Raw genomic sequence first — 18982 nt, forward strand, 5'->3', positions numbered from 1 at the left:
TAAGGGGTTTAAGTCTGAGCTTTGATTGCACCACTCAAGGAGTGTCAGACACTTGTCCTGAAGTCACTCTAGCTTTGGATTTGGGTCTTTGCCATACTGAAATGTGAACCTTTGCCCCAGTCTGAAGTTGCATGTTCTCTGAAGCAGGTTTTATTCAAGGAATTTGACTGCATTCATCCGTCCCACAACTCTGACCAGTCTCCCTGTCACTCCTGCTGAGAAATGCCTTATAGCATGTCACTGCCACCCCCATGCTACATTGTATAGATGGTATTAGGCAGGTGATGAGCAATGGTTGGTCTTCGCCAGACATAGTTCTTGAAGTTCTGTCCAAAGTGTTTAGTTTTTGGCTCATTACACCAGAGCAAACTCCAAGCCGGCTCTCACATGCTTTGCATTTCATATCCCATTTAGGGTAGAAAGATAATGTATGGACTGATGAGACATTCTATCAAGAGCAATTCTTTTCTCAATACGAGATGTGGCAGTGCTCCCCTGGCTTGGTCCCAGTTTTGACACCCACAGGGTTGCTTGGAACTTGTAATGCAAAAGTGCAGCACTGTTGGGGTCCTAGAGTGCCGCCACTGGGCGCCGTGAGGAGAGGACCTCCCAGTTCTCTGCAGTTTCCATATTACCCAGAAATATTTCCCTCATGTGGTTCTATGGCACCGGAAGTACTACCGTGTCTGGCATAAAAGTAGCTTCCGAGGAGTCCGAGTCAGGAGGCAACAGACAATGCTTATGTGGAGGAGTGGAAGGAGAAAATAAAATTATCTGTGGTGCCTATACTTTGGCTGTGGTTTTCCAATCTTGAAGGTATTGTGTAAAATGAACAACCTTTATATGAACATTTTAATTGTGTCTGGGGGGGGGGTTTGGGTGGCTCAGTGGCTCCCCCTACTGGTTACAATGGACAAACAGATGGATGAAATGGAAGGAAAAACAGCAAAATTTGTGGATGGACAAACAAAAGGATAGATGGATAGATGAACTGAATGACAGATCTGTGGCCTACTATTTCCATCAGGCTTCTCCTCTGTGACCTAGTCTGTTTCATGATTCATATTTTCTATTCTTTCATTTGATAAAAATCTGACTATGCCACATTTTGTATCCATCCACTGGAAACACTATATAAAATATATATTATTGGAGCATTCTTTTTGTGAAGTTTAATGGTGATTTTAAATAAGGTCATACAGTTGTTTGTATCATGTGAGCCACATAAAGGAAACACCAGCCTGTGACAGGTCAGATGTCTGTCATTCACACACAAACCATCAGGTTTTCAGGCTGAGAGTGGACTTTTCATTTTAGATTTTATTTATAATGTCTCTTGTTAATTTTCTTTATTGTTATGGAAGCTTATGGGTGGCTTTGTATTACACCCTTGTTTGCTGAATAAGGCAGTTTGTGGTGATGGTCATCAAAGACGTTAGAAAAGCAGTTGAGACTGTTGTGTTCAGTAGTTTGCATGTAGCATTAAAGTATTGAACTAAATGATCTTTTCCTGTCATAAGTCTGGAAAACATGACAGTGGGCAAAATGGAGATTTGATTCTTTGACTGCATGCAGTGGAACCACACACTAGTTACCTCTGAATTACACCGGTCTCTGTGTTACACTTTTAGTTTATTTAAATAAGTTACTCCTAAAATGCTTAAAAAAAACACCAATCAATTCCATAAAAGTTTGTATTATTATTATAAAACACTGCTCCACAAGATTGCCTATAACAAATGATAACAAACAAAAGAAATTGAAGCCCACCAGACTAAATTGGTTTCTGCAGCTTCATTTTGGTAAATTTTTGTGTCATTACTGTAATACTGTAATGAAGTTAGATTTAAAATATCTGAAAAATAAATAAAAGCAAAAAAACCTCAGTTTTCAAGAAAATTAAAAAAATTCTGCTTAAGTTTTGTTTTCGCCATGACCTAGCAATCAACATGTTTTTCAGTACCAGCAGAAACATCGCCTACTTGTGCCTCTCACAATATTTTCATTAGATGACAGAGCCTAAACATGTGAAATACAGTGACATGGAGGGCTGCCCTATTAATTGATAAAATACGATCTGTAGAGACAGCCTTAGCTTGTTATAAAAAGCCACTCTGCTGCTTTGATCCTGTTGGCTTATGAGGCAGGCTTGATCAGTCCACAGTCCATGGCCTTGCCGAGGCAGCTGCGGGCGACATCAATCGCCTCCTGTTTATGAGGATCGTCCTCCAGTTTAGCAAGGACAGTAAGAATCTCCAACATCTCGCTTTCAATTAACTTTCTGGCCAGCTCGTTGTCTGCGTTGATCATGTTGAAAACAATCACAACACCTCGATGCTGGACCTCTGGCTTTTCATGAAGACAAAGTCTCTGAAGAATCTCCAGCCATTGTGTAGTCTGCAATGATACCAAATTTTTTTTTTAAATACCTCAGAATCATCATTGGAATACAGTGTTCAACTACTGAAAAATCTGCTTGAACAAAATGATTAAATTTTTTTTTTTGTGGAACACAATTATCCATCAGGACTACTCAACTACAGAACTAGACTACTGCCTCCCATTGAACTTGTTGATACTTAGATACCTCATTTCCCAGTTTTTGAAAGAGCTTTGCTGAAGTGCTTACGGTTTTTTAATGTTATTTACAACATTTAATAAACTATAGCTGTGATCAAGAATCTCTTCCCTCAACTTAGAGATTCCACAAGGTGTGCCAGATAGGGACTGTACGTTAAAAACAGTGGTTTTCAACTCCTGTATCCAAACATGAATGCACATAAATAATGCAGAAATGAGCTACTAATTCATTGTTGCTGTGTAGGGTCCTTCAAATCTTGACTTAGTATTTTTTTTTGGATAATCTAGCTGTATAGCATAGATGAGCTTATTGGGCTAAATAGCCTATTCCTGTCACAATTTTTCTAATGTTCTAAAAAATGAAGTTGGTGCCTGATCACATGAGAATTATATGTCAGTATTTTCAAAAAGCTCTATTTTCCTCATCCACACTGCTATACTAGATCCACTGTTTTCAAGTGTACATTCTTCTAAAATTACTTTCGAATCAATACACTTTTGGTGGCTGAAAACACAGTTTCAGTAAACAGATTCCCAAAATGAATAAAAAAAGATGTAAATTCCACATCAAAGATTAATTTTGAATTGTATAACTAAAGAACTACGTAAGTTACAATTTAGGGTCCTATTTTTAATAGTTCACAATAGGCACAGCACACTCTTTGATAATGACTAAATCCATATACGGTGTAAGTAAACTTAAGCTTAGCAGAAAATAAGACTTTAAGTAGACTTTGTCCAGAGTAGCAATTTGAATCAGTCAGAATTGGTTTGATCATGATTTCTCCAAAAGGGTCATAACTTTATACTGGGAGCCTTAAATGAATGAAGAATCATTAAAATCAAAAGCTGTTGATGATTGTCTACCTAGGGCTATGCTCCTATCTCTCCAAAATCTCAAAAAGGGTTGCAGGTCTCAAAATTCACAAAACACCACACCGGTGCGCTGTACAGTCATGTGACCCAGGCAAATTATAACAGTCAAGAATTCCCAGTTATGATTTGATTTTGGTTTATCTTTTATTTTTGAAAACTTTAGTCACCGTTTTGTTTTCCTGTTCCTTCGGCACCACCATTTTGTTTTACTGTCAAGGTAATAAACACTAATCACATGATCAATGACACGTGTGACATCATCACCACACACTAATAAACATGGTGGTGTGGTAAACACAGTATCCAAGTATTGGGATAATGCTGAACGACTTCTAACTGCATTTATTTTATAACTTTGTTTAGCAGATTTTTAAATCTTACTTTCACTTGTTTGAGTTTTGTTCAACAATTTAATTTTGTTTTTCTTGATTGTTGTTTTCTGTTTTCTCTGAGGCTAGGGATCTGCACTGGCAATCAGATGGTTGCCGGTTCGAATCCCGTAAATGCCAAAAGGGACTCTGCTCTGTTGGGCCCTTGAACAAGGCCCTTAACCTGCAATTGCTGAGTGCTTTGAGTAGTGAGGAAAGCGCTATACAAATGCAAAGAATTATTATTACTATTATTTTCCTGGTTACTAACTTATCACCTGCTTTTTTGACAACTCTTTTGTCTTTTCCTTCATCTCCTGGTTGCCTTTCCTTTTAAGACAAAGTATAATTTTCAGCACAAAAAAACGGGCTCTCTGTTCTCTGTGTTGCTGTGTGTCTTTGGCTTTTGATTTATTTTTGAAATTCCACAACATTTTCATTTACTCGTTTACTCAGTAAGAGACAGATGATTGTAGGCAGGTGCTCATTTCTGTGCAAATAGAGAAAAGTGAACAAAGCAAATTCTTCAATAAAGTCCTCATTTCTTTTGTGGGCTCAAACTTTTAGGGTTTTACAGTTCATACTGTTTTCTTTTTTGTTTCTCTGTTGCTGCATTAGAACTCAGTGGTTTAGCGGTAAACTAAAAATCACAGATATGTGCTACATCAGATGTCTTCTTTGTTATATCTCATAGCTACTCAATATTGCATAACTTTATATTCATTTGTTTATCTAATAAATTCATCCAAAGCATTTTAAAAATCAAGTACAGGTATTTTTAGATTTTTACGAGAGTGATGAGGGCTGAACTGGCAAAGTGAAATAACTAAATCAGCTCGTGTCACTTCACACTTGAAAACAGAATGACCATTGCAAGTTTGAATTGCAGCATAAGGATATGAAAGTTTTAGAGCCACTTGGTTTTAGTGGGAAGGTTCATGATGTACTTACCACTTCCGTAACCTTAGTACATAACGTCTTTTGTGCAGCTGTTAGCATTGCCAGGGCCCCTGCTGCTGCTCTCTGAACTTTAAAGTCGTCTTCTCCACATAACAAAACCAGGAGTTTGAGGCGATCGTTGCCCTCAGCCATGAACCTTTCTTGCACCTGTAAAATGTGTTCCCATCACCATCATTCAGATATCATTTTCTTCCTTAGCTCTAAACCCCCAATGCCCTTGTAGATTTTTAAGGTACATTGTTTGTAAAATCATTTTTCAATAAATACATGCAACCATGTTAATGTAACATAAGCTATTTAAAGTGCCATTTCCTTTAAAATAAGTCCATCCCATTGAAAATTTCAAAACTCAGGCAGGAAGACCTTTAAAACAGCTATGCCCCCACCTCTTAATTTTTTCAAAGAAAAATGTTTCCCCTGTCTCAGAGTCTCTCATGTGCCTTCCCAGTAAACTGAACTCAAGATCTGATAAGGACTTTGTTCTAACAGCTTCCATTTTGCCACTCTTCTATGAAGCCCAGATTTCTTAAAGGAGAACTACACCCAAAAATAATACTTTTTATATGGTACTTCCCTCAAGGTTTGTAGTGATGGCTAAGAAAAGTTTTTAACCTAACATTTTCATACAGAATGGAGGTAACAACAGTTCTGATAGAAAACATGTCAATGGTCAGTAACACCGGACTACTTTAATTTTCCGTAGGGAGGTGGAGAGCAGCATGGTGGACCGTCTGTCTGACTGACACTGGGTTTAAGAAAAGCTATGGTCCCTTGAACGGGTGAGATAAAAAGAAGGGCGGGAGGATTCCTGAAGGATTTGACTTCAGCAAGAGAAGGTGGAAGGTGAGGGGAATTGTAGTGGAATGGAAGCCAGGTGTGTGAGAGAAAGTTCTAAATAGTTGTAGGGCATCTCTCATGGCCATAACAATGAGTGGTTCATATCCATCCATTTTCCAACCCGCTGAATATGAACACTGGGTCACGAGAATCTGCTGGAGCCAATCCCAGGGCACAAGGCAGGAACCAATCCCGGCCAGGGTGCCAACCCACCACAAGACACACACACCAAGCACACACTAGGGCCAATTTAGAATCGACAATCCACCTAACCTGCATGTCTTTGGACAGTTGGAGGAAACCCACGCAGACACAGGGAGAACATGCAAACTCCATGCAGGGAGGACCTGGGAAGCGAACCCGGGTCTCCTAACTGCAAGGCACCAGCGTTACCACTGCGCCAGCGTGCCACCCTGAGTGGTTTATTGTTAGGAGTAAATAGTTCCTGAGTAATTTCCTTTATAGTTGCTTTGCATTTGCTATTTTTGAATAAACTGTTTCTTGCAACCATTTTCCAAACCTAGTATGTGGGGTCGCTACAATATCCATCCATCCATCCATCCATTATCCAACCAACTATATCCTAACACATTGGTCACGGGGGTCTGCTGGAGCCAATCCCAGCCAACACAGGATGCAAAGCAGGAAACAAACCCCAGGCAGGGCGCGCACACACCCACACCCACACACCAAGCACACACTAGGGACAATTTAGAATCGCCAATACACCTAACCTGCATGTCTTCGGACTGTGGGAGGAAACTGGAGTACCCGGAGGAAACCCACGTAGACACAGGGAGAACATGCAAACTCCATGCTGGGAGGACCCTCGCTACAATATTTTAGCCAAAAATGCATTGGCTCCTATTCTATCTAAAACATTGTTACCTCCATTGTGAATGAAAACATGACATAAAAAATGTTTCTTGGTCATCACTACAAACCGCACAAGGTCAGTAAACATTTAAAAAAAATAAATTCTTGTTGTGATGTTTTTTTAAACAGCTGAAAAAATGTACAGGCCATCAGGATTTGGATGAAATGTGGATTAATTACACACTCTCACTGTCATTTTTTTAAAAAGCTATTATTATGAAATTATCATTGTATAGTTTATTTTTGCTTTTTTGTGGTTATTTAAAGACACTTTCAGCCTTTATCAGTTCCAGACATCATTGGCTAGAATGCCACATTGTTTCTGCAAGAAAGAATGAAGAATATTGGGCTATCTGCCACTGGTCACCTGTTTTTGTACTGAAAGTCATATATAAATTAAATAAGGCCAAAACTCAGAAAAAAGAAGAGAGTAGGACAGAAAAATGACTACTGTCTTCTGCCTGACCCACTCAAGTATGCAGTACCTTTACCAACACCTAATTACTTTGCCTATTCCAAGCAAGTCCTCAAAGGGATGCCAAGCAATCACAGGCCATACTGACACTTGCACATCAGCCCAGGACCAATTTACAACCATCATGCACATCTTTAGGTTATAGGAGGAAACCACAAGATTCCAGGGAGGATATATCTACTCCACACAGACAAGGACAGACTGGGATTAAAACCCAGGTCTCATTAAGTTTCTGCAACTCAATCCCACCCACTAGATGTTCAGACATTTTTGAGACATTTCATATAGAGGACTTATAGGTCTCACCACATAACTGTGTCTGCATTGTATGACTTAACTGCAAAAGGAAAACAACAAGGCATACAGTATTGGCGTAAAGGGTTATTATGGGCATATCTGTATTTACAGAGTACAGTCATGTGTTGATTTACAGCTCCCTATATCAGTTTGGCCATATGTCAGTCACAAAGTATGTAGACCATTGAAATTTCAATGGAGGTCTTGTGGAGGTTACTGGTAGGCATATTTTAACTGCTGGTACAGAATCGTACAAACTGATCTATCTGTTTCTCAACTACTGGATGGAGCCACTGGTAGGTCACGGGGCTCACACTGGGTCACCTAAGCCAGTGTTTCTCAACCAATGGGTAGCAACCATAGTTGCTGTTGTTGATTCATTAGTGGGTAGCGGTGGGTCTCCTAAGCAATCTGCAGCGCTGGATGATATGTTTCCCTGTTTTTAAGTGAGGGGATGGTTTGCAGTAGCTGCTAGTGGGTCTTCAATGAATGTAAAATGGCAAAACTGGTGTTCGGGACCACATAGGTTGAGAAACACTGGTGTAAGGAAGGCAGTACAGGCTGAATATATAAAAAATAGCCACAAAGAGCAGCACTGATCAAAACAAACGTTAAAGGGCCCAAAAAGAGTCAATTATAATATGGGACCTTGTGAAATAACGCTAATAATAATGTAAGATTAATTACTGCAGCTAGCTTTGTCAATTTCTAGAACATTATTGCCATATTGTTTTCCTAAGGCCCTCACCATAAATTCAAATCGCCTCAACTCGGTCAGCTGTAAATTGATGAGTGACTGCAGAGTTAAACTCTTACTTGCATGTGTTAATCAACATATAACATGTTGCTACTCCCTGGTTCCATAATTAGTGAGCATAACTATCCATCCATTTTCCAACCTGCTGAATCCGAACACAGGGGTCTGCTGGAGCCAATCCCAGCCAGCACAGGGCAGGAACCAATCCAGGGCAGGGTGCCAACCCACCACAGGACACACACAAACACCAAGCACACACTAGGACCAATTTAGAATTGCCAATCCACCTAACCTGCATGTCTTTGGACTGTGGGAGGAAACTGGAGAACCCAGAGGAGTCCCACACAGACACGGGGAGAACATGCAAACTCCACGCAGGGAGGACCCGGGAAGCGAACCCAGGTCTCGTAACTGCGAGGCAGCAGTGCTACCACTGCGCCACCATGCCACCCAGTGAGCATAACTACCTTACCTCAAAACCTATGTCTGTCTTAACTGAAAAATCTCAGGCAAGATTACATTTCGCCCGTAGAAGGGGCCTGAGTTGCCTCGAAAGCTTGCATATTGTAATCTTTTTAGTTAGCCAATAAAAGGGGTCATTTTGCTTGGCTTTTCTCTGAAAAATCTCAGAACACAGTTGATAACACTGTGTTTTATTAGGAGACATATCCCCAAGTGGCATGGCAGCAGAGTGTTTATCACTGCTGTGTCTGGGTTCCAGTTATCCTTATCCCGTGTGTCTATGTGAGTTTCTCCAGCTAGTCTGATATTCCAGCCACATCCACAAAACATTCAGATTACGTTATTTGGCGTCTCTAAGAGTAGGGGTGCAGTTTTGTGTGTGTAAGTATGTGTATGTTTGTCAGTGGGCCATGCTATGGGGTTGGCTCTAGCATTGCACCCAATTCTGTCTCCAGTCTTTCTGAGTCTAAATTGGTTGAATATGCAAGTTTGAAAATGTTATTGTCTTTATACCTGAAGTAAGCTACTTGTATTAATGTGCCTAATCTTTGGTATTACCTTTTTTCCAGCTTTCATTTGCTGACTGATAGCCTGTGGCTGTTCTTCTCTTTTTCTAAAAACAGTATGGCTTTGACAGTAACAAGTTTAGTAATGTAAGTCTCATGCATGTAAAATTGACATGTAATGATATGCTGTCAATTAACAGTCCTATTTTTAAGTGGAAATTATCAATTAGGACTGTAGACAACACCTACTTTTATTATTACTTAACTGTCACGTGAAACCCAGCCCACCAAAGCCCCTGTGGTCATATAGCACTTTAATCTGTAATCATCAGGTGCTGCGTGTAACACCATTCATATACTGACCTCTTTGCAAACAGTGAGATTGCACATACACTCTGTGGCTGCCTGCCGGATCTGGTCATGCTCCTCAAACATGTAATTTTCAATATCCGCCAGAGCGTTCTCTTTAATGATCTTCTTCCTATAATTTAAAATGTTTGGCATAAATTAAAAGATTTTATAGTAATACAGCTTACAACTTGCCCAAAAAAACTATAAAAAGGCAATTTGTACCAGGTAGGTATGTGGCAGCCTACTGGCGATACTCCCAACTCACAAACTAACAACATACAACATAAAAACAGCTACAAATGTATTCAATATTACGGAAATGTATTAAACACATCTAGTGTGAAATTCCACAAATTAAACAACTTAAAACTTACTACTATAGGTGTTTAAAGTATTTAATTTTATATATACACGTAAGTTGGAATTTGCTCTGAGAATATTAAGATAACTATAGCAGGCGCGCAGTGGTTAGCATCATGGGTGAAAATCTGTGTGGATTCTGTGTGTTTTCGTGGTGTCATGCAGGTTTTTCTTCCAATGGTCTTGGTCACAAATCTGACTTCTGCCTTCTGCTGTACAGCAAAATTTATTTTCCTGTAAGTCACACTTTGACAACTCTTATTATGCAGGGTGAGCCAAAATTAAGTATCACATTTCTCAAGGTCATTGCTTGAGGTAGAGGCAGCCAAGTGGGTTGGGGTGGGGGTCCTTTGATAAGCGATCCCTTGTAGTTTTCAGTCGGCAACATGCTTTGGTCCGGTGTGCACCATGCTTTCACTATCAAATCGTTCTTCAAAAACCACAAATCTATCATCACTACACAACATGCCTTCTGAACACACTTCAGAATTTCTCCTAACGGTGACGTCCCAAATGGGAAAAAAATTCTTCAGTGGTTGGCTAAATTTAGACAGATGGGTACAACATTGAACAGAAAATCTCCAGGTCGTCCTTGGACCGTACAAATGCCTGAAAACATCCAAGCTGTAAGGGCATCAATTTTGCAGTCTCCAAGAAATGCTTCTGCCTTAGGCATTTTCAACATATCTTTAAAGAGGATTTTGCATGAGGACCTTAATTTCCATCCATGATGGTAGTGCAGGAACTCATTAAGGGCGACTGGGACATTCTGCAAAACATTCACCAAGGTGCCATCATCATGCAGCAACAAGGCACAATTCCATTTGAATGGTTAAGTAAATAAGCAAAACTTTTGCTATTGGACTGAAACCAGCCCTTGTGAACTTCATCAGAGACACCTGCACAGTAAGCGTGTTACAGTTTGGTGAGCCGTTGCAGAATTTGGCATTGTATGCCCTTACTTTTTTGAGGAGGGGGGAGCAATGGTCATCATCGCTTCAGAACGTTACAATGAAATGCTAGAGGATTTTTTTGCGGCCCCAACTGGAAGAAATAGATATGGTGGATGCCAGCTCATACGGTGTGGAGATCCATGCAGGTTTTGCAGGAGATGTTTCCAGGGAAGCTAATCTTCCTGCACTGTGATGTCAGGTGGCCTTCACGTTCACCTGATCCCACTCCATGCGATTTCTTCTTGAGGGGCTATCTCAAGTTGAAGGTATACATACACCGACCTCACAACTTTGAAGCCCTCAAGGATGCTATTTGATACAAAATCACCGCTATTACCCTTGAAATGACAGAATGAGTCATGCAAGCTTTCAGAAATTGTCTCAAAGAGTGTATCGCTTATGATGGCCACCACCTTGAAGACATCATTTTTACAACACATTGAAAAAAAATCCATTTTGTATACCCTTTCTTGTGTTGTAATGAAATTTATTTTATCTTGTAGCATTTTTGTAGAATAAACATTTGAAATATGGTATTTCTTTTTGGCTCACCCTGTACAAACAGTATATTATTCAGTAAGTTAAAAATGCTCACATTTCTACATTCAATGTTCTTTTAAAGGCTAAGCATTTTTAATTTCAACCAAAGAGTGTGCATATTATGTACATTAAAGCTTAATTATAAAATTACAGTAAATTCTGGTTTGGTAAAGAATAATAAACAATTCACTAGGTACTGTATTTATCATCCGTGAGTCACTCCTTAAACTGTATTTCATTTTTTTTTTAGCCGATTAGATTTTAGCTGATTTGTGTTGTGTGCACAAACAGACACGTTTTGATAACTCACCTGAGTTTTTCACTCATTCCTGAGAGATTTGTAAGTGACAAAAGTGCCTCGTAGTTTTGCAGACCATCTTTCTCTGTGTTCAGAAGGCTAACCAAAGGTCGCACGACTTCATAAATCTTGAGAAAAGACACATATATACAATCATTAAAGATTTTTAGACCTGAATTTTGTAAAGAAAATTCCTTATAGTTTATGGGATTTTTTAATCCTTAAACTGTTAGCTGATTAACAGAAGTGACAATAATATGATCCTTAGAGTGTATACAATCTGACACCATGGGGACCAGCCCTTCTGCTTTACTTTATTCTCCTTTGTGTACTTTATTTTCACTAAATGTTTTCTTTTTATATTGGCATCATTTTGTGAGCTGGGGGTCTCTATAAGGCCACGCTGACTAAGAAAATAACATGCTCACATGTTCTTAATAGAGAGGCAACATTACACAGTTCTTTATAACTATTTTTTCTGTTAAACCAGTTTATGAATGAAGATTAATATTATTGCCTATTATTATTAATTCCTGGCATTAACAGAGAGCTCCTAAAAACACACAAGCTCATTTTCTGAGGCACTGAGCCTTTACACATTGAAATGTGCTGCACTTTTAGCTGATGCATGCATTCTGAAGTGCTCAACCTGAATTTGCTATAGCATGATTTGACATAATGTGGGCAATGGAGCCTTGAATGGGCTTGTGGAACTGAACATGACAGTCCAGTGAATATGTGACTAATCTGCAAAGCAATCTTCCTCCCCAATTTCTAAAGAAAGAAACTCCATTACTTTAAAAAGAAATTGAGAATAACATCAATTTACATAATTTAATTACAGCATTTCTTTTATGCAAGAAGCTAAGAAGATGAAACACACATCCCTGTGTAACACCAGAGTTCATTTATATGAACTTCACTTCACTTTCAATAAGGAGGAAGTGATTCATTCATTAACACTTTCAGTTATGGTAACTAGCAATCATCGTTATTTAATGCCTAATAACTAGCTATCAGACTTTTTAGTGCAGTGTGCCTTTATACATTACCACATACATGTGAAGATGAAGAAAAGGTCCTTTCATGTGATATAAAAAAGAACTGAAATGCACTTAAAGATGAAATCCTAGCCAAACAGGTTATTAACATTTGAAAATGTGTGTTAGAAGAAGGGACAAAGCTCCACAGAATAAGTTAAAAATCATTTTCTTTTTGCACTTATGTTTCTCAGTACTTTGATCTAAAGATATAATAATATTCCATATCTATCAGCTGCAATTTGGTGGTTATTAATTTTTTGTCTTCTTTGTGAATCCAATCTATCTTACATTTAGTGTTCTCATTACTTCTACTTTTCATTTCAGGTGTAACTGCCACTGCAGATTACAGAAACGCCATGTCTTAATATGAGATGTAAACGTACTGCACACATGAGTAGAAGTTACTCTTTGAAACGTTCAGTTTTGCATATGGCGTGACTGTGCATTGAACTGCATTCTGTCCTGATTTGGAGGCAAGTGATTAAAAACGATTCCCCTCACTTCCATGCAAATGACTTCCATTAACATTGCCAATTGATGGTATCATGTAGGTACATCCCTCTGGAGTTCCATTTTGGTTTCCTTTTCTAAAGCCAGACCCCTCACTTTATGATATAACTATTTAAACAATTTAAGTCAAATGGAACAGCGTCATTGGGTGTGCAGGTGTGTGCATGAATGGGCACTATGATGGACTGCTGTACCCTCCAGGGCTGGCTCCTGCATTTCGCCTGATGCTTCTGTGATAAACTCTGGACTCCCATAAACCTCAGTGGATTAAACAGATTTGAGATTCTTATGTTTTGCAACATCTATTGAAATGTTGTGCATAATGTACAGTATACTGAGTAAAAATGCAAATAACAAACATTCATACTGTTTCTGCATGAGAGATGCTACAAATAGTATGTTAGGATAGTTCAATATTAGAGTGACCAAAGTAATAAATAAATGAAGTAATATTGGAGCCATATAATAATACTCAAAATATTTTAATGATACTGATAAAACTATTATCTATAATGTTGATAAAGTATGCAGCCCTAATTGCAATAGTCCCTACTTAAAAAAATTGAACAAACTCAATTAAAACCTTGTCATGAACAGATTAAATATATGTGTATATGATCATATATTGCAGATCATTTCCGCCACTTCATATACCCTTGATGTTCCCCTCTAATAATCCCAAATTGATCAAAGCTGTAATTCTCAGTATCTGGAATCAGTTTCCTCAATGCTTATTAGATTTCATAATTTTAAAATCCTCTTTCCTTCATGTTAATATTCATTTTCATGGACCAGGCTCAAAAGAGAACATAACCTCAGATGGCATGGCAGTCAAGAATACACACAACAGGTAAATCAGGCTATCTTTAGCATGAGCGATGAAACCAGAGACTCCAGGTAAAGGCCACACAAGCATAGTATGCGACTAAGTGGCAATTCAAACCTGAATCTGTGAGGTAGCAGTGCTAATGACTGTGCTACCAAGACTCCTTACTTATAAATTGTTCATATAAAATAAATTTGTCTTAGTAACATTTTTTAAAGATATCAGTTACTCTATGCACAGGAACCCCTCCCATGACATTAAATAGCACAGGGACTATCTATTGATAATCTGTTGAACAATTAGTAACATCCTGCATTATTATAATAATTTACAACAAACCACTTCTTGACAGAAACAATTTGGAAAGATGCGTGCATTCTTTGGGACCACAATACATGATTAAAATGTGCCTACTCTCTCTCCAGGGAAGGCAGTTTCAGGATTTGAAGATGCAGCAATCTTTGCCAGAGCATGAGATGCCTTTCCCTTGCCAAGTTCTGTGCCCTCCAGGGCCAAAGGAATCAGCGCCTGAATAAAACAAACACAAAGCTCTTTAGTTTCTGCCTGTGTTTACAGCAGAGAAACTCTTTTAACATTTGTATATGCTGGCTGAGCACACAACACAAGCAAAGAAGAGTCTGCCCTAGAGGGGAGCACACATCTGCAGCTAACAGGATTATAAAACAAAAAGAGAAATGCTGTCTATGTTGCTTCTACACTCAACAGATTAATAAACATGCCTAGTATCTTAAATATATTTTTAAAGATATATGACTCTAAAGGGAATCTCTTTTTTGCATAAATATTTTCCCAAAGTCAAGAAATACTTGTTGTATTTGTTGTGACAAAAACCTTGCTTATCCCACTTAGGGTAAATTCTAGTTTTTGTAGATTTCACAAATTATAAGCCCCTGATTGTCATTTCTGCTTAGAAATTGATTAACATGTGTCATCCCTGGTGCTACAGAAATATTGATGTCTTAAGCAGGACATATTATACATGAAAAATTAGATAAGCAAAACCAGTCACATTAAACTGAAGATGCTCTTGAGTGAAAAATGATGACTTTCAAGGGTAAGTCAAACTACTGCAAATATTTTACATTTTTTTATACAATTGGCTGTGCATATGTGTGTAAGTTTTCTTTACGTAATATGCTCTGTTACTGGTCCAGTTAACTGTTGTCATGATATACCATTGTTAACATGGCTGCCTTCACCCATTCACACTACGCTGTTGTTTTTGCCTTTATTCCATACTTCCCAAAAAATGGTGACTTTTGAAAACACTCTCCAGTTATATACTTTTAAAAATATAGTCTCATCACTGCAGTGTGGACAGGTGAAAATGCAGATTTCTGAAAATACAGATTCAAATCACTCTCTGATTGGTCTGTGCTTTTATGTGGCCTTTCCCTGATTGGATCCTGCTCATTACGATGTCTTATTACCTGATTGGTCACCCTTCATGGAAGAAAACCACACTCCTACACAGCGGACATAGAGGAGTTGGTTTCAGTGGTGCTTGCTGTGATGCTTACCTGTATGCATGTAAATTGTATTATGTACAGTTTGAATGCTGCAACCATGCTAAAAATGTATATAATTTATCGGTCGCTACAGTTTTACAATAAATCCCGTGGACCATGGTATTATCGCCCCTTCAAGATTTTCTCTGCTGTTCCGTGCCGGCTCAGTGTATGCAAATGGCTACTGTCACGTCTCTGCCTGGATTCCCTGGCTGGGATTCAAATTCATGTTTTATTTCTCCTTTGTTCATTTCTGATTTTTTTGATTTATGATGATTATGTTACGATTACTTTTTTGATTACATACACTATTCTTTTTTTTTTATTTTGTTTATGTATATAAAATGCCTATGTTATGTTCCATGTGTTTTTTGGGTGGTCCTTCACATGGCAGGCCCACCAGCCCGTCATCACCAGGAACTACCCTCTGGACATCTCGCAGTCCCTCAAGCTCATTCCCTTAAAGCCTGCTTATTTCTGAGACATCTTGCACACCTTGTGTCCATTTTTATGCTTCCAGTCTTTGAAGGCAACCCTCTCACCATGCCCCCTACTCCTTCATTCCTACTTGTGCGTCACATACTTGCATTTCCTCTTTCAATCGCATCACCAAAGCCAAATTGACCAACCAGATTGCTCTGTAGGACTGCACATATAGTAGATTATTACTGTCTGTGAATTAAAGTTCATTGCATCTGGCTACAGTAGCTTTTGCTTTTGTTTACATTTTGCATATCAATTTCTTTCACGTGTTGATTGACATCCCTATTCAAGTTAAATATCCAACAACAAGTACAGTTTAATGAAAATAAATATGCAGTTTTACAAATAAGAATATAAAATATTAGGTATTGTAATTGCATAATGGCTGATTAAGACTTAAAGACATGTTTTATGAGGAAGCATCACAAGGTTTATTACACTCATTTACTTCTGCAACCAGAGAGTGCACAGGAGTGATTTAGAAGGCAGATGTTAGGATTTTTAGTTATATAGCATGCTGTGCGAAGTTCAAGTTAAAGGGGGTAATTCTTAAGGTGTGTATTGCATTTCTGGGGCCTCATCCACCTGGAACAAGTTTTGAGTATTGCTGTCCATATTTCATAAAAGTGTAGTAAAGAAAGTACAGAGATTATATATCTGTTTTATATCTTGGCAGGGCACACCCTTATGTGAAAAACATCTCTGGGAGAATCTGGAGAAAAACCCATGCCCTGCATGGAATGATTTGGGTAGCTAGGATATAAAAGTTTTTTAACATTTTTAATAGAAAATTAAATATACTTTATATGTTGTTTTTACAATTGCATTTAATAGATTCTTATTTATTATGGCACCAAAGGGTGGTGACATGTTACATGACTGAACATGCATAAGAATTTCACTGTATTAATTAAAATATGACAAAACTACTGTTTCAGAACCACAGCAAATGTGTGAGAAAAGAATGAAGACGCTGAGCATTTTTTGAAAAATTCCAAGGGATACGTTTGGCATTTTTGCCATAAATATTTTTTCATAATTATGCGATTCACTCATTTGACTTAGGACTTGCACAGTCCACTTCTATTTTTCAAGAAAGTAGGAATGAGCAACAAACATTGGGCTGAATGACCGGTCCTCATCAACAAAAACACTGTCTTTAAAGAAATTGAAAACTTTAGGCACTGCATCTCACAAAATTAAGTTAGAACTATTAAAAAACTTTGATTTGATTGTTGTGTCAATCTTATCTTTTATTTGCTTCTTGGATTTTCATATTAGAAATATATTGTTGAAGTCTGCATTAATGGACCTCTAGTTTTGAAGTTTTTACTGTTTGGGTACATGAATTTGGTATGGACATAATTTATAGTGTTTTAGTGTTATACTAATACTGTAACTTCATCATGGCAACATTTTGAAATGTGTTCCTGTTAGCACCACTGTTTTGTATTTTATTCTGAAGGCTGCACAAAGGTTGTTTATAAAAATGAAATCCGCTGAAAATCATTTAAAGAGACAGCCTAGTGACGTCATCTGACAACCTCTATTTAAGGACAACAGTATAAATGATCTCCATATGTTGGATTGAAATATGAAAAACAAACCTTATGTTCTATGTTGCTTAGGGGCAAAGCCAATAGCTGCTTACGATCTTTAATTTGACCCAAAATCTGATTCTGTGTTTAGACTTTGATGCTCATTTCTTTCCCAACTCTTGCCTGTGTCTTAAACCTTGATTCTGTCTACTTCTTTCTGGTACTTCCACTGCAGTTGATCCCTGTTGTATCTGACAGCAGACATGTTCTCTTTCTTGATCTCTTTTAGTACAGATGAAGGCATTTGACACTTCATGAAGATTTCAGCTCAGGGCTGTCCTTTTTGTCTTTATCCTATGTCCCAGTTGCTACATTCGTCTTAGTGTTTCTGACAGATTCAGTAAGTATTTAGCCAGGCCCTTCTGACTTCTAATAAAATGAGACTTCACAATCTATCACTGTACTCTAAATTAGTAAATAAAATTATATAAACATAGAAATTTTCTAAAATGTACTATGAAGTGTCTGTCAAAGTTCAGAGAGTAAGTCTCATTTCAATTTTCATAGTAAAAAGATTTTCATTACCTTTCCCCCTCCTTGAGCCACAATAAAGCCACGGTCTTTGGGATTCTCACTCAGAGCAAGGAAAACCCTAAATTCAAATACAGAAAAACATTTCAAAGAGTGAGAATTGCATCTTCCTGTTTTGTCCAACTATGATCAAATAGTGCTTTACTTTGCACGTTTTGCTGCCTTTTTAAAATGTATTCACCTAATAAGACATTAATCCTCCTTTAACTCATGAGCTTTATAAAGAATGTTATTCTGACACAACCAATTAAACCTTCTCCTTATCTGTGACAATGTCCTTGTTATTATGAGGTTTCACAAAAGAAATTGATCATCAAAATTCAAAAGAAAGATATATTCAACAAATTATTCAAAATTAAAACCATTACGGAATCACATAAAAATTCTTACCTAATTCACAGTTCTTTTATAACCAGTTGTCATGGTCAGCTGTGGGTCTTTGTTTTTTGCTTTCTGTGAATTTGTTTTTATGTTCTTTGCCTGTTCTGTTTTAGCTTTCTTTCAGTTAAGTATTTTTGTAATTGTTAATTCTCTTTGGGTTCTTTTTTTAGTTCAACTGTTCTTCTCTTTGTTGTTCTTTTATAATTGTTTTTGATAGATGAGTGCAATTCCTGGTTAAGCAACTGGCCCAGTTGCATTAATGAATTTCACTACAGCACCTGACTCTGTAAGGTTCTTCCATTTACTGCAGAATTGCAGCGGCATTTGTTAGGGTCCCTAGTATGTTCTCCAGAAACCTTTTCTTTTGTGAATTTATTGTGGTTTAGTGTGGTTATTTTACATTCAGGTTTGGCTTTTTGTCCATTGAAATGTTAGCACTATTTGTGCAATTTGTATTTTTTCATTTTGATTTTTTGATCTTAAACTTATTTTCTTTTTGTCATGAATAAGGAGGCACAAAATATGCAACTCCCAAATTCACTTCTAAAAATGACTACTAGGGGGAGTTTCCCATCAATCCCCAGC

The 18982-nt window shown here is 37.9% G+C and overlaps 1 protein-coding gene across 3 annotated transcripts in view; it reads right to left on the reverse strand.

Annotated features, from left to right (window-relative positions):
- Positions 1 to 1680: 1680 nt before the first annotated feature.
- The window catches only part of unc45b (unc-45 myosin chaperone B), a 60644-nt gene continuing 43342 nt past the window's right edge, over positions 1681 to 18982 (reverse strand). For all 3 annotated transcript variants that reach the window (XM_039758803.1, XM_039758805.1, XM_039758804.1), the window contains exons 15-20: positions 18011 to 18077; positions 14290 to 14403; positions 11509 to 11624; positions 9358 to 9475; positions 4776 to 4931; positions 1681 to 2397 (exon numbers count right to left, since the gene is read on the reverse strand). In XM_039758803.1, coding sequence (XP_039614737.1) covers positions 2137 to 2397; positions 4776 to 4931; positions 9358 to 9475; positions 11509 to 11624; positions 14290 to 14403; positions 18011 to 18077 — 832 coding nt within the window. In that variant the 3' untranslated portion in view covers positions 1681 to 2136. The remainder of the gene's footprint in view (positions 2398 to 4775; positions 4932 to 9357; positions 9476 to 11508; positions 11625 to 14289; positions 14404 to 18010; positions 18078 to 18982) is intronic.

The sequence above is a fragment of the Polypterus senegalus genome, chromosome 7 (genome assembly GCF_016835505.1).
Source record: "Polypterus senegalus isolate Bchr_013 chromosome 7, ASM1683550v1, whole genome shotgun sequence".
Lineage (NCBI taxonomy): Eukaryota > Metazoa > Chordata > Cladistia > Polypteriformes > Polypteridae > Polypterus > Polypterus senegalus.